At 35.4% G+C, this 21,414-nt stretch overlaps 1 protein-coding gene across 2 annotated transcripts in view; it reads right to left on the reverse strand.

Moving 5' to 3' along the window:
- EIF3E (eukaryotic translation initiation factor 3 subunit E) overlaps positions 1–21,087 on the reverse strand; it is a 48,060-nt gene extending 26,973 nt beyond the window's left edge. For both annotated transcript variants that reach the window (XM_081503055.1, XM_081503054.1), the window contains exons 1-7: positions 20,982–21,087; positions 15,457–15,571; positions 13,804–13,921; positions 10,165–10,207; positions 9,260–9,364; positions 3,458–3,583; positions 2,652–2,776 (exon numbers count right to left, since the gene is read on the reverse strand). In XM_081503055.1, coding sequence (XP_081359181.1) covers positions 2,652–2,776; positions 3,458–3,583; positions 9,260–9,364; positions 10,165–10,207; positions 13,804–13,921; positions 15,457–15,571; positions 20,982–21,071 — 722 coding nt within the window. In that variant the 5' untranslated portion in view covers positions 21,072–21,087. The remainder of the gene's footprint in view (positions 1–2,651; positions 2,777–3,457; positions 3,584–9,259; positions 9,365–10,164; positions 10,208–13,803; positions 13,922–15,456; positions 15,572–20,981) is intronic.
- Positions 21,088–21,414: the final 327 nt, after the last annotated feature.

Consider the following 21,414-nt stretch of genomic DNA (forward strand, 5'->3'; position numbering starts at 1 on the left):
ACTTAACTTTCCAGATTACAATCTATTATTACATCCAGCAAACAATATGCCACTATAAAATTTTGGGGCTTCCCTGGTGCCTTAGACGGTGAAGAATCCGCGTGCAATGCAGGAGACCTAGATTCGATCCCTGGGTTGGGAAGATCACCTGGAGAAGGGAAAGGCTACTCACTCTGGCCTGGAGAATTCCACGGACTGTATAGTCCCTAGGGTTGCAAAGAGTTGGACAAGACTGAGCAACTTTCAATTTCCTACAAAGAGGGTTTCTTTAAGGAGGAACAGCAGCTCATAGAGAAACAAGCTTTTATGCCCGCTTTAGCGTCTATTGTGAATCTAGATGGCATACCTGAATGCTATAAAACATCTCTAATAAAATAAATAACTGTAAACCATGTAAATTATAAAAAATTTTACCTCTTGTAATTTACATTTAAAATTTAATGCTGGAATCACTGTCTTCTACCTCACTTAATGCCATGTAGTTTTTGCTTTTTCAAGGAAAGATCAAAATAATTTCCTGTTACAAAAGCTTCCTTGCCTGTGTTCAGTTTTAACAAACTGGACTAGTGTATCATGATACAAGGGCTTCCCTTGTGGCTTAGCTGGTAAAGAATCCGCCTGCAATGCAAGAGATCTGGGTTTGATCCCTTGAGTTTGGAAGATCCCCTGGAGAAGGGAAAGGCTACCCACTCCAGTATTATGGCCTGGAGAATTCCATGGACCATATAGTCTATGGGGTCGCAGAGTCGGACACAACTAAGCGACTTTCAGTTCAGTTCAGTTCAGTTCAGTCGCTCAGTCGTGTCCGACTCTTTGAGACCCCATGAATCGCAGCACGCCAGGCCTCTCTGTCCATCACCAACTCCCGGAGTCCACCCTATCATGCAAATACTGACTAAATACACTAATACTGAACTTAAGTTGTAATATTAATACAGAAAATAAGCCAGGCAGATTTCTAATAAAAGTGCTTCTATCTGCCAGATTCAGGGGAATATTTAGCATTTAATGTAGAAAACACAACTTATATCATTAAAAATGGCTCCGTTTCTACATTTAAAAATTACTGGCATTTCTTGGTCGGCAAATATTTTTCATCTTTATCACCACCGATAACTTAATTTCTCTTAAATTTAAAGTTCAGATGTTCATGTTAACAACTTAACTGAAGAGGTCAAATATTTCAGTCTTAAAAATCTTAATAAACTGAGCATTTAAAGAACATGGTTACTAATGTGATCAGTTTAGATGATAATATTTCATCAACTTATGCAAAAATATTGCTAGAGTATTACTGCCTTATTTTTAAAACTTAGAAAATCACACAAAAAAATAAAAAATAGGTTGTTCAATGTTCACTGATTTTATATTAAAAGGGTATTACACCATGAATTCCTAAACTATACCTCTATAAAGTAAATACACATTTTATAAAAAAATTAAAATCTTAATTTGACAGACAACAATAAGCAGAAATCAAGTGAAATGTATTAGGATCTCTATCTTAATTTAGGTTAAAAATAACAGAAATATGGCTCAAAGTATTTATGTGTGATTTAGCCAACAATACAGTTAATAAATCATACCCAAAAACAAAAGTTAATGCAATCTTGGGTTAAATTAATAAAAGCATATGTACTGGTCACTGAAGCTAATACTGCCACTGCTTTCTATAAAGCTTAGATAATTCTAGAATAAGCTTTCGATGTTAAACATCCAGATTTTTAAAAGGCTATGGATAAACTGGTGTTTATCTAAGAACAGCAGCCATCATACTAAAGAACGCAATAAACTACATTACTTGATAAAACCAGAGAGATTTAGCTTGAAGGAAAGAATAAGGAAAATTATCTTCAGGTATCTGAAATATTTTCATAAAGTAAGTCTTGTTTTCTGTTGCTCCAACCAAAATATTAAGAAATAACAGGCAGAAGATTCAGAGGCATTTATCCCAAATGGAAGAATAAATTTTAAAAAATGATCTTTACCTAGTGATAGAACAGTACAGTTCACAAAGCAGTGTATTTCTTGTTACCAAAAGCTGGATGATAGGGCAAACATGACATAAAAGGGATTCCTGGGATGTATTATCTTCCTTCCAAATAATACAGCCTAAAGCTTTCCAATTCTGAAGCTTTCATGCAAGTATGAATTACCTGGATTCTTGTTACACGGAAGATTCTATTCAATTCTTTTAGGATAAGGCCTGAGATTCTGCAAAATATGAATGCTGGTGGCCCAGGAATCACACTTAAAGAGCACTTTAAAGGGCTCAGAATATACTTTTATCAAATAATTTACTTAAGAGTTATATGTAAGCTTTTTCCATGAACATGCATATCTATCACATGAAGAAGGGGAAAAAAACGTGAAAACCAATTTATATGTTAGAGAGAAGTACCTTTTAAATTTTAAAAATTCCATTTGATTTCATATAATTAAAGTGAAAATTATACAGTGGAGACTTCCCTGGTGATCCAGTGGCTAAGACTCTGCAGCTCCGATGCAGAGGGCCCAGTTCAATCCCTGGTTGGGGAGCTAGATCCCACATACCACAACTAAAAGCTCCCCCATGCCACAACAAAGACCCAGTGCAGCCAAATAAATAAACAAATAAACATTAAAAAAAAAAATACAGTGAAATAACTTACTGTGGCTGGTAAAGGAAGAGATCAATAATGTTATCGCGCCCTTTGGGGTGATTGAAGAAAACAAACAGAGACCAATGAATGAGCCATGTCCGCTGCTGAAGAGACTGAAGTGGAGAACTCACAGACTAAAGGATTAAAAAATGTATACAAAGGAAATATTAATATATGAGAAAGAGGAAAGGGAATAAACATTGCTGATATCAGAATTTTAGTTAAAATGAAGATCTTCTAAAGTATGTGCACTGTGATCATTATGATCAAAGTCCAATCCCCTAGACTACTCTGCTCTCTACATGACCCTTGACATTCAAAATTTCCCTGTTCTCAGAGACAAATTCAACAATGTCCACTAAGCCATTTTTACAGAGCCTCTAAGTTCTACTCATTTCAGAAACATTTTTAAAAGCAAGCACTAAATTAAATACACCATAAAAAGAGGTTTTATAAGACACTAATAGGAGATGAAAAATGTCTTCTGCATAGGACTGTCAATAAACGGTAGCACTAAGAGTATTATGGCATTTCCACTGAAACAGGTAAAAGAGGCATTACAGCTCTAACAAAAATGAAAACTGAGTTATTTTCTCTAAGAGCAAAAAGAAGTTTGACAACTTCCTTCAAGGAGATTCATTAAAATTAATCAACCCACTAATCCACTGTGATTTTTTAGTCAGGTCAACATTTTAGTTTAGTCTTCCTCCCTCCCATTCTTCCTTCCTTTTAAAAGTACACAGTGCTATTCCTATCAAGAAGTATGAAGGATACATAGAAATGTCAGAGAATCACCTTAAAAAGGTGTAACTCACATTATTATCTATGGTCTCTTTTAGCCGTGTCAAGTCTTCCATAGCTGCATCCCAATTCTGCATTAAGATTTCAGAGGCCAGTTTTCCCCAGAGTGAACTCAAAGCATTTCTGTCCGTTGCTGGAACCTGTTGAAGCCATCATAATTAATTATATTCTGAATAATTTGGAGGAATAGATGTGTATTTTATACCCTACATATCCATCCAGCCTACTAAAAAATCTAAAGGTCTCATCCCAAAACTGCAGATATATAAGCCCTTTATTTGGATCACACTGGTTAAACTGACTCAAACAGCTTTCATTTAACTTAATTTACTAAAAATACTCAGGTCTTTGATATTCAGTCTAGATCAGAAAATAAAGAGTAACTTAAAACTAGGATACAGCAACAGTGTTTTAGCGAAATACATTCCAGATAGTTTAATCAGGGTTTGCCTGGTGGCTCAGATGGTAAAGAATCTGCCTGCAATGCAGGAGACCTGGGTTCGATCCCTGGGCTGGGAAGATCCCATGAAGAAGGGCATGGCAACCCACTCCAGTATTCTTGCCTGGAGAATCCCAATGGACAAAGGAGTCTGGTGGGCTACAGTCCATGGAGTTGCAAAGAGTTGGACATGACATACACAATTAATCGAATTTCAGAGACCTAAACCTTTGCCAAGAGTTAAGATTCAGAAGCAATTTGTTGCTAAAAATTCCTAGAGTAAAGTCATGGAAATAAAGACTTGTGGATCTCATTTACAATTTAAAAAATTTTTGGAACAAAAAACTTTCCAAATTATGATACAAATGGAAAAAGTCATAGAAAGAAAAGCAGGTGTATTGGCTAATAACATTAATAATTATCAAAGGAATATGCAGTGAGCAACAAAAGTTTATTTTCTTATACAATTCTAAAACAGTAAAAGGTAAATAAAAATTTTTTATCCTCATTAAAAAAAAGGGCAGAAATGATGCGTGGAGAGCATAACTTATTGAAAATTATACCTCTAATCATAAAAGCTATAAATTTCACAATTTACAACCTACAAAATTTTAACCTACAAAAAAAGAGAAATGAGGGCCATGCTATCTCCTCTTGCCACTGGCGGAAGAATATGATAAACCCAAACAGTTATAAGGACTAGGCTAACAACAAAACAAGCAAAGCTGGACTCTCAAAAAGCAAGGCAAAGAAAAGCGTATTATATAATGACTCTGAACTGTGCTAAAGCAGCAGAAGCAAGTGAGTGTACTGGAGGCAGAATACCTTTTTTTCATTGAAGCATTTACATGGTGGTATTAATTGTAAAGTACTACTAGTACATATCATAATTACAAGTTAAATAAAATCATATGGGCAGGACTGGAAATCCAACCACCATTAATTTTGGCTCTACCACTATAAACAGCTGAACCATCTGTGCTTTAGCTTCCTCATCTATAGAATGAAGATACTATCAGAACCCACCTCAATTGTTGTATGAGTTAGACAACATAATACATGTAAAGAAGATTACATCATTATCTGACACATAATAAAAACTCAGAAAATGTGAGTCATTACCAAAATGATAATGAGAATAGAAACTACGATACAGAGTACTATAGGTTGCCTTAACTATAAGGATTAAAACCACACCTAATTCAGACTCGGCCTATACTGAGATTCTTCCTTTGATGGCAATAACTAATTCAAATATACTGAAAAATATATAACAAACTCTTAGAACAGGCAAACTCTTAGAACAGACAAATAGCAGACACTGAATTTGCAACAGTAATCAACTCTTAGAACAGGAAAATAGCATAGACTGAATATGCCAATTAAAATTGGAAACATAATGAAACCACTGGTTCTTATTATTGTTACAATTTATGTCCACAAAAAACTTGTATATGAATATTCATATCTTTATTTGAAACAGACAAAACCCAGAACTAATCCAAATGTTTATTAATGAACAGAAAAACTAGTATATTCCTAGACTGTAAGGAATCAAACTTCTGATACATACGATAACACAAACGCATCTCAAAAACTTGCTAGTCAAAATATGCCAGGCACAAGCTTACAAATATCATTCCTCTTAAGATGAAATTCTAGAAGGCTACTCTAATAGGGATGGAAACCAATCAGTAGATAAACAAGAGATGAGGTATGACTGCAAATGGGAACAAGGGGTCTTTCTGGGGTAAAATACTCTTTATCTTGATTTGGTGGTAGCTGCACAGTTATGCGGAGAAGGCAATGGCACCCCACTCCAGTACTCTTGCCTGGAAAATCCCATGGATGGAGGAGCCTGGTAGGCTACAGTCCATGGGGTCGCTAAGCCTCGGACATGACTGAGCGCCTTCACTTTCACTTTTCCCTTTCATGCACTGGAGAAGGAAATGGCAACCCACTCCAGTGTTCTTGCCTGGAGAATACCAGGGATGGGGGAGCCTGGTGGGCTGCCGTCTATGGGGTCGCACAGAGTCGGACATGACTAAAGCGACTTAGCAGCAACAGCACAGGTATGTGCATGTTAAAACTTACTGAAATTAAAAACTTGACACAAATATCCATAAAACTATTGTTCAAATTACAAAGGATAAGATGTTTGATCTTTACAAAGAAATCTAAGTACTAATATTTCACGGAAATTTAAGATGTCATCAATTTTAAGGTGTATTATTATTTTCAGTCAATTTAGGACACATTCCAATCTTAGATATTAAAATGCGATGAACGATGTATGAAATAAACATCTTTTACAGTGACATTATCAAGCAGAGCACATCAGATCCAAATCTTCAGTCAAGATTCTAAAACTCAAAATAAACAAATAAATACACTAAAACAAAAGAAAAGATTTTAAAATCCACCAAATCATCATTACTCAAACTTTCTTGAGTCAAGTGAAAGTACCTTTAAATTGAATGACAAGTACTTAAGAGTAGCAAATTTTAAATTGAGTGAATCACATACACAAATATGATCACCAACAGTCCCAGCATCTTAAAATTACTTTTATTTCAAATAGCTGGTGGATGAGGGGAGGGGTTATATTTTGAAGCCAGACCAAAAACCACAGTGAGGGCAAATTCTAACAAAATAATTAAAATAACAGTGCTAATAACTTTCAAAACAAAAAAATTTCCAAAATTCTGACCAAATTTGTTCCACCATTTCAATTTAAATTAATAAATTTCTTACAGTATTATTCAAAGAAGTTTCACAATCGAAGAGGGTGCATTTAAATACTAGTTGGTATTTTCTAAAAGCCACCAAATCTTTTAAAAATAAAAGTAGATTCTAGGGTCACACAGCTTTACTTTATACAACACAAACCTACAATAGGTCACTCAGAGAGGCAAATTCTAATCTCTGATCGTAGTTACAATGCTTCTTTCATAGCTTATGTTTCCCTAACCATAGATTTAAAAGAATAATCAACCACTAGGAAAGAATTTAGAAATGAAAACAGGTCCTTTGCAAAAAAATAAAATTGAATAACCAATAAGCAAAAACACCGACATTATTTATCCCAAATCTAATACAGGATTTTTATCTTTGCTATTAAGAAGATCTCAAACAAATTCATAGATTTTATAATGGTGTCTATCTATATGAAAAGAAAAAGTAAATTAAACCAGCTTAAAACTTAGCTTGGTTAGCCTTTATCAATATGCCAACATGAAGTAACCAACTCCATGTAACTCATTTTTTCTGTGGCACAACATGGGACAAAAACTTTAAGGTGAATTGCACCTAATTTCTGAGTACTGTCCAATCACTGTATTTTGATTCTTAACATAAAACATTAATTTTGTATCCAGACCATGGTATTCAATCACTGGAATGTTATCTGAATTCTATTGTAAGATTTGCCAGGCGATGAAAAAGCTTAAGATCAATTCAGAATTTTTTAAAGATAGGAAACCAATTGAGATCTTCATATTTTACAAAAGTAAATATAAAAACTCTGCAAACTTTTTAAGTATACACCATCTATCTGAGCCACCAGGGAGGCTGCATACATGAATCACATGCAGAAATTTTCAGACTAAACCATACTACATAAACATACTAATACTATTAAAACTAAAATATGTAATACAGGTTGGGATAAAAAGCTTTTTGTAGCAGTGCAGCAAGTTTTTTAATTCCCAAAAGGTTCATGCATACTACTCTGGCTCAAGTCCATGTCATTACAGTTGGCTCTTCATACCAACCTGCTTTCAAGAGTGGATATGCTAGAAGAGTTTCAATATCTGGATTTCCAGCAGTTACCTTAAGTTTCCATGTCTTAGCAAAATGGCACATTCACTCACTGACCAGCAACAATAAATTTACTGTGCTAGAACTCTAACACGACACTAAATCTTCATTCTCAAAATTCACTCCCAGCATTAACAAATGATATGAATAACCAACTCTTTTCATGTACCTGTAATCATATCAGGCTTCTGATTTTACAATCCTCTTCTAAGCTGTTTACATTTCCAAAGTAATCAACTTTTGCTCTCTTAAATCCTTCATAATATTAAAAGTAAAACTGACGGAATTTTCTGATAAGCCACTACAAATTTAGCATCATCCATTACCTTCAACGCACTTGCAAGCTAACCACAGCTAAACTGCAAATTAAGAATTCGTTTACAAACAGAAGTAAAAGAAAAAATAATTTTTTTCAAATCAAATTAAGTGAAATCTATTTCTTTGAAAGGATGGTATTTTTAAAAAACAAAATTGTCTAAGTATTTTTTTAAAGTGTAAGATTTATTTGATTTAATAATACCAAACTTTTCTTTCCCTTGCAAAACAAGGAAAATTTAATTTCCTAGAAAACAACCAAAGATAACAGCCATCGAATCTTTTCTTTGTGACATGCGGGGCTAAAAGAAAAAAGTACCAGAAAACAGAGACAGAAAGAAGGGACTGCTCCAAGGTTGGAAAACAAAAAGTCTCTGTCTTAAGAGGTCATTTCCCAACTTCTAGGATTAACTAGTTATCAGAGATGTAAGCAGTTTCTTACTAAACCAAAGTAACAAATTATAATTTCTCAAATGAGAGGCTAGTTAAAACAAGAATTTTGGAAATTTTAGAAGGCATTTATTAATATAATTACCTAAACAGAAGGCAGAATGAGAAAGAAACCTGTGAGTGTGAAGCCTGATTTTCCCTTTAGCTTACACAACTCTCTCTACCTAATAAAAGCAATGAAACTAGAACTTGGCAAATAAGGCAAAATTGCTATTATCTGGCAATACCATTTAAACTCATCTACTCCCTACAAAATGGGGAAAAAAAAATGAACTTTATGGTCTAATACCTGAGGGGCGGAAGTAGAAAAAGTTACTATTAAGGCATAAAATCTTTTTAAAATATCATTAGAATTCCACAGCTGTTTAGAACAAGTTCAAGGAATATGTGCAGCATAAAATACTGAACTAAAATCAGCAATAATAGATTTACTCACTAAAAATTAAGTAATATGCCACCCATAATGTGCCACTCACTGTGCCGGGTAGTATTATTGTAACAAATCTATTACATGATAGAACTCTACTAATGTTAAAATCATACAGCTATATATAAAATGACAAATTAGTGGTTCCTACTTTTGGATTTCAAGGACAAGTTAATTTCCCTCCAAATTTTGAGGCCCTGACATAAGGTTTTCTGTTTCTCTTTGGCTTTTGTTGAAAGTTTATTTTTTCTTTTGCCAATGATGGCTGAAAACTTAATGGACAGACCCAAATCTATAGACCTATTTTGAAGAACCAAGGCAACCTACAAGAGAGGGAAAAGGAAAAGAAAAGAAGAGACTACTTACCAACACTCTAAAGAAGTAAAGATATTCTGCTGCTCCAGAGTAATTTCCACATTCATACTGGAATTTTGCATACCTGTACAGTGTATCTAAATATTCCTGCCTGAACTAAAAAAAGAAAAAAACTTAGGTCATGCTTCTTAATTTTGAGTTTTAAGATTCAAACCATTTACTCTTTCAGATGTCCCCAGATAGCAATTCTTTCAAAAACTGATCCCTCCCCCAGCCCAATATCAGAAAACCACATGATCTTACACCCATTTTTAGAGTCTATGATGCAAACCAAGTGGAAGAGAAGAAATCTGAGAAAGGCTCCAAACTAGAACATTAACAAATATATCAAAACATTTTACATAGAAACTAGAAAAAGTAATCATGCATAGTGGTCAACATACCTCCTGTTACAATAATTATGTGTTAAATAAAAGCGAAAACTTGAATGCATGCTAAATAATTAATTATATGCAATTGATTATATACACACTTCGAGTTAATGCAAGGGAAGGAGACTGGAAGATGGCTAGGCAAGCCTATAACAACATTCCTTTATCTGAGGATTTATAAAGGTCCTGATAATGTCAAGGGCTACTACATTCCACAAGGCAGTGTTACTTAATGCTATTCCTCAAGGCATTTTAATTCAAATTTAGTTCTGTTTTACCTACTCCTTAATCCATCAGAAAAACAAAAAGCTAACATGTTATCTAAAGGTAATTACAAGCGTATTATTTTCCAATCAAGACTAATTTTTAAAAATTAAAGCTTCAAAAACATACCTGGGCTTATGTCTAATACATCGATCGGGAAATTACATTCTTTTCAAGTCATGAATCTAACTATTCAGCACTGTTCTTTAATTAGCTTTATTACCACATGACAACTAAATAGTTTTTTAAAAGACCACTTACACCATGCTTGTCTGCCAGGTAGTCAAACAGCATCCGACCATCCCTTAATAAAAAAATTAAAAAATTACTGTACTTCACAGGCCACAGAAAATAAGCATATTCAACTTCTATCTTATTACTCACATAAAGCCATATAATTACTTTAATATTTAACACTAAAAATAAGACTTCCAGAAACAAACAGAACATTACATGTTTTGAACATAGGGAATAGGAACTCAAGGAAAACTAAAGTTTAAAATTTCACTTTGAGATTTCTTAAGCCCTAATTGAAAACCGTATGTTCTGATTCACCACATGATCTTAGTTTTTCAGGTTATAAAACCAGAACATTCTGACTATTCTTACAGTGACATCAGTGAGATCTATTTAGGTGGTAACCTACTGAAAACGCTATCTGCTCTCTTGAGGACACATTTCTAATTGTTAATATATTAGAATAGAGAAGGAAATAAATGTATGATACAAACAAGCACGAATTAACCCTATATATTAATTTTGCCCCCCTCTACAATGTTAGTATTTTTCATAAGGACAGTGATTTGGCAAATTTATAAGACTAATAAATCATGCTTAACTTATATGCTATCTATGCTACACATTCTATCAATATACAATTCATACCAAAGTGTTAAAAAACCCAATTTAACTTTTCTAAAATTAGCATAACTTGAGATGTTGGCAGCCTAGTAAAAAACAAACTGGTGACAAAGACACCAAGGGATAAATGACAGGTGGCAGTTACCTGCCTTCTGCGCATTTTCAAGAATGAAACCACTTCCTTATGTTTACTGCAAGAATGAATACTGCTGCATGTCTTTGGGAGCATAATTTTACTTGAAGGTTTAATGGGGAGGGGATATGAGCATATTATAATAATAAAACATCTACAAAATTTTAACATAAAAAGATTAAAAAACAAACCCTCACTTAACACTTGCTGTAGATCACAGTGAAGAACTTTGTGTTACACCTTTTATATTATAAAGTATATAATTACTGTCTTCTAGCCAACTGGGTATTTCTGGGCAAGTATGAGAAGTACAGTACTATATGTTCAATGACATTTTAAAATGGGGAACTGGTGGGAGAGATTATTAATGTGAAAATGAAAAGGTTATAAACTTAGATTATGATTTTAACCCACAATTCCATCCTTTCATTTATTTCCAATTTATTGTTTATTAAGTCACAAAGAGTTGTCTCTTTTGAATATTTGGTGAACAAATCTATATTATCTTATTCATACCCTAATCCAATTACTTCCCAGTTGTTAAGTGACTAGACTAAGCTTAGAATTTAAATCTTAAATTTTCTTTGTACCCTAACATTTAGATTATTTCAGCTGTCCCTTTGTGGGCACTTACTTGGGACTTAATTCTAAGTGTATACAAGTAAACATAGACACACAAGGAAAGCTATATACAAATATATGAAAACATATATAATAGCTTTGTAAGATATAACTATCTTTGTGTGTATATATAGGCAGTATAATATGGTACATTATAGTATTGTATAGTAATCATATAGTACTTGCTGCTTTTCTAAAAAGATATACCTGGTAACACTTTCTCAAATCACAAATAAAAACTTAGAGCCAATCACACTAAAAATTTGGTTCAATGATGTATCATAAGAACTCAAGGTGCAACATGGTAAAATCCTGAACAACTCCTCAAGTGAGTATATTGATAGAAAAGATTTTCCATGATGGCAATATTCAATTTTAGTAGAAGACTTTATTTTTAAACATTTTTAATAACACAAAGGTCTTCACTTAGTAAAGTCAGAGAAAGGTAACATGCTTTCTTTGGAAACCAAACAATAAGTCTACTTCTAGCTAAGAGGAAGTCAAGAATAAAAAATAACCTATCAGCTCTCCACCACCCTCCTTGGGCTGGGCATGGAAGGATACAAGAGAGTGATGCAATGTGATCAAGAGAGCTCAGGATTCCTGAACAGGTCCTCCCTAGAAACAGAGTTTCTCAACCTCAGCACTACTGACATTTTGGGTTGGGTGATTATTTTAGGGGGGAGGGAGGATAACGTCTGATGCACTGTAGGATGTAGAGCAGCATTCCTGGCCTCTCTTTAGATGCCAGCAGTACCTCTCCAGTTTTGACAACCGAAAATGTCTCCAGACATTCCCAGAAGTCCCTGGGAAGAGGGGTGGATCTGCTCAGCATAATGAGATTTGGATTAACTGGTCAAGAAGTTCTAAAAACATTTAGTACTAAGTTATAATTAAGGACTTCTTGGTCCCTACACAATAAGCATAAATGAAAGTAAACAGACAAAGCGATCTTTTAGCCCATGAACTTTTAGACTGCGTACTAGATAAAGCATGAATTAATGTTTGTATTAATCCAGAAAAGAGAATTTTAGAATTCAAATTAAGGAGAGGTTACCTGAAGGCAACAGAAATAAAAACAGAAATAAGCAAAGAGGACCTAGTCAAATTTAAAAGCTTTTGTACAGCAAAAGAAACCATAAGCAAAATGAAAAGACAATCTACTGACTGGAAAAAAATATTTACAAATGATGTGACCAACACAGGCTTAATTTCCCAAAATACAAACAGCTCATAAGGGAATTCCCTGGTTGTCCAGTGCTCAGGACTTCTCCCTTCTACTACAGGAGGCACAGGTTTGAACTCTGGTTGGGGAATTAAGATCCTACATGCCACACAATGTGGCAAAAACAAACAAAAAATACGACAGCTCATATAACTCAACAACAACAAAGCAAGCAACCCAACTGAAAAAGGGCATGAAGTCTAAACAGATACTTCGCCAAAGAAGTCACACAGATGGCCAACAGGCATATGAAAATGTGCCCAACACTGCTAATTATTAGAGAGATGCAAATCAAAACTGCAATGAGGTACCACCTCACACCAGTCAGAATGGCCATTCTTAAAAGTCTAACAACACATGCTGGTGAGGGTGTGGACAAACGGAAACCCTCCTACACTGTCGGTGGGAATGCAAATTGGTCCAGCCACTATGGAAAACAGTATAGAAGTATCTCAAAAAACTAAAAACAGAGCTACCATATGATCCAGCAATCCCACTCCTGAGCAAAACTGTAGTTCAAAAAGATACATGAACCCCTGTGTTCATAGTAGCACTGTTCACAGTAGCCAAGATATAAAAACAACACAAATGCCCAATAACAGATGAACGGATAAAGATGTATATATGAACAATGGAATACTACTCAGCCATAAAATGAATGAAATAACACCATTTGGAACAACATGACTGTACCTAAATCATACTAAGTCAAAAACAGAAAGACAAATATCGTATGACATCACTTGGATGCGGACTCTAAAATATGACACAAATGAACTACAAAACAGAAATAAACTCACAGACACAGAGAACAGACTTGTAGCTGCAGGGGGAGAGGGGATTAGCAGATGGAAGCTATTAAATACATAATGGATAACCAATAAGGACCTATGTACAGTACAAGAAACTATTTTCAATATCCTGTGAAAAAAACCATAATGGAGAATACAAAATATATATATGCATAATCAAACCACTTTGTTGTACAGCAGAAATTAATACAACATTATAAATCAATGCAACTTCAATTAAATAATTTTTTAAAAAATAAAGAAGCTACCTGGTTGACTGCATTTGCCTTGTAGTTTCTGGATCTTCAAACATCTTCACAATTGGTTCAGTTTCTGCTTGAAGCTGTTTCAGCTGTGCAACAACAGTTGTTCTTTTTTCTCTCAAAGCTATTAAAAATGCAAAGGAGTACTACAATGTTAAATTATACTGCTAACTATGAGGATGTCTTGGACATTTTTCAAACTGTCTATATTGTGCACATATTTATTTCTCCCCAACTTATTCACATGCCAGAAGCCACTAACTCAGTAACTCCCCCAAATCCAATTTGTTTCTTTCTAGCATCACAAACTCAGAGGGAATCCTCTTCTTACTCTCAAAGAAAACTGAGGAATACACAGATACAATCTGAAAGAAGCTGTTGAGGAAACAATTATCTAATTCTACATTTCAGAGACTTCAGTCTCGGTGTTTTTATATTTGCTGTCATTGCATTCTCTGAGGAGATTATCCCAGTTTCTGAACAGAGGCCCCAAAGGGTTTACATACATTATTACTACAGGTTTTCAACTAGATTGAATGGAATTTAAATCCAGTCAGTAACTTCTCTTGTCACTATAAATCTAGTTTGGCAATCTCTCACAAACAATTCTATAGTTTCTTTTTACTGCATTATGAAGTCAGAGAAAACCTGCATGTAACCTATCCTGTTAGCATGTTTTAAAGTTTCAGAGAAATATTGTTTACTTTTTCACCACAAATTAAAATTTAAAGAGCTATGGGTCTTGTAGGAAATTTTAGTAGAAGTCAAAACAGTGATTATGTTTAAGGTAATAATTTCTACGTTATATATTAGAAAGTATATACTAGAAGAGTGTTTCTCACACACGGAGGGAATCTGTGACCAAATGTTGAGAAATGTCCATTTAAATAGAGCAAATTGTTATTTCTCTACTGAAGAGTTCTTAGAATCTTTTAGTACTACTTGCAGTGTTTTTTTGTTTTTAAAGAATATCTACTGGAGAAGGCAATGGCAACTCACTCCAGTACTCTTGCTGGAAAATCCCATTGACAGAGGAGCCTGGTAGGCTACTGTCCATGGGGTCGCAAAGAGTCGGACACGACTGAGTAACTTTACTTACAGAAAACAGGGATTTAGAAAACACTATACCATAGCAGTTCCCTAATTTGAGTGTTGGTCTTTGGCCAACTTTCTCTGGCTAAGTAAATCTGTGCACAAGAATTCACATTTCTAACAAGCTCTCCCAGGTGAGCTGAAGATGCTGGTTCTGGGGACCAAGGCTTTGAGAACCATGGCTATTCTCAGATGCTTCAAGACAAAAAGGAAATCTCTAAGGCACACAAGATGCTAACTGAAAAAGCTAGCAAGCCAAAAAAACTGCAACATTCCCAGCTAATTCTAAGGAAGCAATCTGATTAGTAAGTACAACTCTGATGATGCATACTATGAACTGAAAGCATTGATGACCGTGTTTTAAAGTAGATTCACACCTTTTACGATAAGAAAATACTCTTTTTGAAGACCTGTAGCCTTTATATTTATTACCTTTCTCTCAAACAACTTTTAAATCTTTCAAATAATTATTAAAACTTGGCTAAAGTTCTTTTATAAATCACAAAATGTTTAATACACATGCCCTCAGCTCACATGTCAAACTTCAGATGCAATGCCAAAACTTACCATGAGGAATATCATCAGAATAAAGGTTTTTGTACACATCCATGGCAAAGTCTACCATGTTGGTATCGCTAAGAAGATCCAATTTCCCTTGTAACAACTCCTTTTCATTATATATCTGCAAAAAAAAAAAAAAAATTACTTTATAATGAATAAGTTGAAGTTCCCTCAAAAAAAGTAGTTAATAGTAAGATTAATGTACCTGGAAACATATCCTAACTATAATATTTTAGTAAAATATCATATATTATTAATTCATGCTCCTATAAGAAAGGCAAGCAATCAACTTACAGAGACAAAATATTTTGTTTACCTAACAACTTTAAAATAAAGCAAAACCATTCTCACCAACTTCTGATCTTTTATGTGTCCCTACAAGTCATCTTTTAGCCTAGAAAGAACAAGGCTATGGGTAAACAAACAACCATACCAACCCCACTGAGAAGTACATGGTATAGCTGACACCTTCCCACAATCCGGTAATTAGGAATCAACTCTCAAATGTTTTACCTTCTTAGTCACTCTCACATCCACAAGATGCCTACTCATTTCTCCTTGAGGTGGTCTCTCCTTTATATTCCACATATTCTAAATAGTTAAAATCCTTCATAATGCTTTCCATCCACACCCCTGAAACAAAACTAGCACCCATTCTGTCAATCTTGTCATAACAGGTTTTCACTTTTTCCACAAAAAGTTCAATAAACATTTAATTTAGCCCACAGTTCTGGGACCAAATAGATACATAAGCAAACTCACATAAGCATGATGTGTACTGAGCAACATGTAAGGATTTTACACAACGGCATTCAGGGAGAGAGACAGTAATGTAATTCAAAAACAATTTTTAATCAAGTAGTCAACATTTCAGCAAAAGATTTTTGTACTAAATCTAGTTTTGCCACACAAAGAAAAATGCAGATAATTTCTACAACATTTTACTATCCATGAAAAGAAAAGATAAAGGTGGTCAAATGGTATAGCCATGAGATCAAACCTGAACCTTCCAAACTACATGAAGAACTCCTACAAAATAGAAAAAGACAATCCAATTGAAAACGGCTGTAAGATTTTAATAGGCACTCCACAATAGTATACCCAAATGGTCAATAAATACCGAGAAAAGTCCTCAACCTTGTTAATTCCTCATTAAAAGGAAATATAAATTAAAACCACACTAAAATCTAAAAAAACCGACAATATCAGTTTTGTAGATGTAGAGAAACTGAACAATTACTCTGCTGCCAGAACTACAACCTCTATCGTCCAAAGCTAAAATATTCTCTAACCTAGCAACTCTACTCCTAGGTACCCAAAATAAATGTGTGTATCCATTCAAAGGACATTACAAAGACTGTTCCCAGCAACGTTATTTGTAACAGCCAAGTCTACCAACATTAGAAGGAATAAACAGCAGTATACTCATAGAATGGATTAACATCCCAAATCGAAAATGAATGAACTACTGCCACTCTTAACAACTTAGATAAATCTCACAATGTTGAAAGAAGTCATACAAAGAAGTAGGTGCTGGTTGAATGCTTAATTCCACTTATATAAAAATTTTAATGGCCAAACTAATCATACTAGTGCTTACCTTTGGGAAGAGGTAGTAATGACTAAGAATGGTCAGAAGAAAGATTTTTAGGATGTTTGCAACATTTTATTTTTTGATCTGGATGATGGTCACACAAAAGTGTGCTTCCTTGGGAGGAAAAAAAGCATTTTATTTGCTCACTTTTCTGTATGTTATACTTGGTAAAAAGTTTACTTAAAAACAACAACAACAACAAAGTTTCCTTTCAGTTTGACCTATGGAAACTCTAACCTTAGGTGAATTCATCCTTTTCCTGGCATGTCACCTCTCCTCATCACTTCATCAGTAGCCTTTAATTTGTAATGTTTCTCCCAACTGTAGATACAAAGCATTGTTGCTATGCGTCAGACCTCAATGGCCCCTTCTTAAATCTACACTCGCTTATATAATTCTCTCTAAATTTTACCTTATATGCACATTTATTCTGTAAAGAAAAGATAGTAAACATTTTAGATTTTGTGAGCCAAAACGCAAAAATCAAGAATACTATATATAAGTACCATAAGAAAGAAAAGTTACGATTTTCTTTTTGAAATTAAAAAATATAACACAGAATAAAATTTTTTGCAACACAGTTCTACTAATGAGAAGAATGGAATTCTTTCTAAACAGGAAGAATGGAATTCTTTCTAGACAGGAAGAATTTCACTTAACTGGTGTACAGTTAGTGTTCTATAGTTGAGAACAGCTGCAAATGCTCATCTATTAATTTTTTTTTTAGCTCAGACCATACAAAACAGGCAGAGACGGGTGTATTTGGTTCACATGCTACAGTTGGCCAATTCAGTCTACCTCTTGAAAACAACTCCTACTTATTAATAAACTAAAAATCTTTCAACACCTCTTCCTGCTATCATTCTCCACAAATCCAACATCTACACTGATGATTCTTCAAAAACTCAAGCTTTAATGCTTCTTTATCCTGCAAATCATAACAACTTTCATCCAGTACCTCATCTCTAACATCTCTCACTTAAATTCATCACCTCTTCTACCACTGTCTCTGAAATGCTTGATCACCCTCAACACACCCTCTGTTCTAATTTTTACAGTTTTTGGTTGTCACTTTCTACGTTAGTTTGGATAGTTTTGCTATTTCCAAGCTCTTCTCTTTAATATGTGCTCAGTCGTGTCTGACTCTGTGGCCCCATGGACTGTAGCCCACCGGGTTTTGGCTACTTGAAAGCTCTTCTCTATAGTAGTTATCATTTATTCCATTCATTTTCTCCAACCAAATAGAATTCAATATCAATCGCTAGCACTGGAAAAATTTATCTCTTTTCTATGTTCTGGCTAAGGTTAACTATAAAAATATTTCAGAACTAGGCAATAATGTTATTCAATCACATCTCTGCTTTTCTCAAATCAGCAATCCTTTTTTTTATCAATCTTGAGATGGCGTTTATCCACCACACATTGTCTACACTACTCAGATAACCTTCTACAGTTTCTCTCATTCCAAGAATGACCACTTATAAATGTAAGATTTCCAATCAAAGTTGGGTTCTTCACACTCATCAATCCTTGCACTTGTCTTTGGTCAGTTTCTTCAGTCACCATTTCCATGCTTGACCTCACTCCTCAAAACCCCAACTGAATGTCTCGCTCCCCTCTCATACAGGACGGCCTAACCTCCTATATGAAAACACTTTGGAGTAGCTACTCTGTACCAGAAGGCTAACTTCTTTATACGCACTAGTTCATGAATTTTTCTAACTTACCCCATGAGGGTGGTGGTAGTACCAACACTTGATGCATGAGAAAAGGTTTAGTCAAGATGGGAAAGACAGCTGCCAAGTGCACCAGAGTCCTGACAGAAAAAGGATCCTAGCCCAGGTCTCAATTCATTCCCCAGGCTCTTAAAAATTATCTGGTCTTCACTTCACTTGAGAGTAAAGAACACCAAGCTTCAAATAAGTATTCACACATTTATTAAATAATCATGAAAAGCCTTTATACCAGACTCTCTCTGCTGAGAACACAGGGAGAAAACACAGCTCCTGCTCTCATGGAGCTTATATTCTCCAACATACTATAAATATATTTAATTAATACCCTTTTCATCACTGAGTATCTATCTTAACCATCTAGCCTACAAAACTCAAAGACTCCCCTCCTCAAAATCCCTTTTGCCTACAGAATAGTACCTCTTCAATTTGGTAACACTCCGCTAGTACTTCTCTGACATTTATTACTCTTGGACTTATAATTACAGACCTTTCTCCACCAAAGGGTAAGTTTTTTAGTGATGAGATTTTATCTTGGATTTCTCATAATTCCATGGTAATCCTATACTTAATGGCTAATAAATAAATATTCCAGCATCTTCTGCCTCTCGAAGTATTACAGCCATCTTACCAATATTCTCTCCAAGAAAACGTGTTTTGAGCTGTTATTTCGCACTGATTCTCAGCTCTGTTCAGTTTTGGTCTTGCCCAATGAAAAACTAATTTACACTTATGTATTCCTCCCTTTCATCTGTCTGCCTGGAAAAGCTAAAGTGTAAAGACCATTAAACAAGAAGTCTGGCTAGTTTAGAAGCAGAGAAGATATTTTTCTATTCCTTGATCTTTGGTGAATTTTCCTCAATTACCCAAAAAAGAAACAGGAGGCAAACTGAACTGTTTTATTCAAGCTCTATAATATAGATTAAGTACATCCTATAAAAGAAAAATCAAGACAGAACAAAGTTTTATATGGCAAGACAGTCTTGAACAGTTATTGAAAATAAACTTTGCTGTTTTCTAATTTCAACAACTATAGAGTTGTCCGTAGGTTTTTAGCAACGGTTCATACGAATTTGAGGGTTACCTGTCCAGTGCACCATGAGAAAATATGAAAACTTATCAGAACAATTTAATGTTTATTTGTAGGGCTTTTTAATTTTTTTTGCTGTTCGGACACACAAAATCTACTCTCCAAATCTAGAGTGTCCTAAGTAGACTCGAGTTTTAATCTGCTTTTGGAAACAGAATGCGTCTATTTTTTCTGGTCAATATTCTAATTCTTTCCTCACAGCAATGTCGCTTTACTGTAACTACTAAAATGCACCAATTTCCCAATAAACGAAAGTGTAACTAAGCCTAAGAGTTCCAAACTTTTAGATCTGAAACATGTTTTTAAATGAGGTCCAGAACCAAGTACTTTTTCAAGGTATCTTGAATAGCTAAATGAACATTAGCGAACAATTCCAATCACTCGAAGTCCGTACATCTATACGCTGAAAATCAACTTGGAAGATAAAAATTGCTGGTTTGTTATTTTTTGCGTCCCCCTTCCCATCGAACAAAACATGCGATGCTTCTAGGCAGTGGCTATCTACAGAAACACTAAACTCTTGGCAAAGAATTCATAACTTTACAGAAACTAAGGGACTAGATATTTAAGTGTAAGAAAATCATTCCAAACCATCCGGCAAGGAAAAACACAGAGCCAAAGCCACCCTTCCTACAGTGCCCGAAAAAAAAATTAAATTTTTTGCTTTTAGAAGCCGGCTAGTCAAGCATTCTCCTAGGGACGGCGGAGCCTGGTGAGCTGCCCTCTATGGGGTCGCACAGAGTCGGACACGACTGAAGCGACTTAGCAGCAGCGTCAGTCAAGCATTGCTACGGCAGAGCCAGCCAATCGTCAGCGTCCTTGAGGAATGACGCGCAAGTCCCTACGGCACCGGCACCTCAAGAAGTGAAGCAGGGATCACTCCTTTTCGCCTCTGAGTTTCGTATTGTCGCCTTACCGCTGCTCACGGCAGAATTCCGCGGAGCTAATCAACAGGGTTGACGCTAAACTACTAGCAGGTCCTTACAGCCCGTCTCAAGACAAAACTCGCGGCCGCCTCACACGTGTCAGGCCTAAGGCTACCGCCACTGCTTTTTGGCCTTACCTCGCATCTCACGCACTGCCACGCCTTCCGCGCGCTCAAAAACCCCCTTACCTCTTTTACGGAGAGAAACTCAAGCAACGGGAACACTAAATGCCGATCTAAAAAGTGCGCGATGCGAGTGGTCAAGTCGTACTCCGCCATCTTGCCAAGGAAAAAGAAAGTGTGCGCTCGCTAAAACTTTATTGATAGCGCCGACAAAGGAACAAACAGTCCCGAACTGCGCAAGTGCAGTGGCTAAACCAGTCAAAGAAAGGGGCGGGGTTCAAACGCGAGCGCTCAGAGAACAACAGCGCATGCGTGAGATCCTCCCTCTCTCGTCCCTCCCTCCTTCTCAGCTACGGTGGCCCCGGGTGGAGAGGCAGGCGAAGTTTCTCTAAGACCAATAGATGTCTTGAAGTTGTTTAGTGCCTCAGTCCTGTCCGACTCTTGCGACCCCGTGGACTGCAGCCCACCAGGTTCCTCGGTCCATGGGATTTCCCAGGCA

This window comes from Giraffa tippelskirchi, chromosome 6, assembly GCF_054371585.1.
Source record: "Giraffa tippelskirchi isolate mGirTip1 chromosome 6, T2T-mGirTip1v1.2.pri, whole genome shotgun sequence".
Classification (NCBI taxonomy): Eukaryota; Metazoa; Chordata; class Mammalia; order Artiodactyla; family Giraffidae; genus Giraffa; species Giraffa tippelskirchi.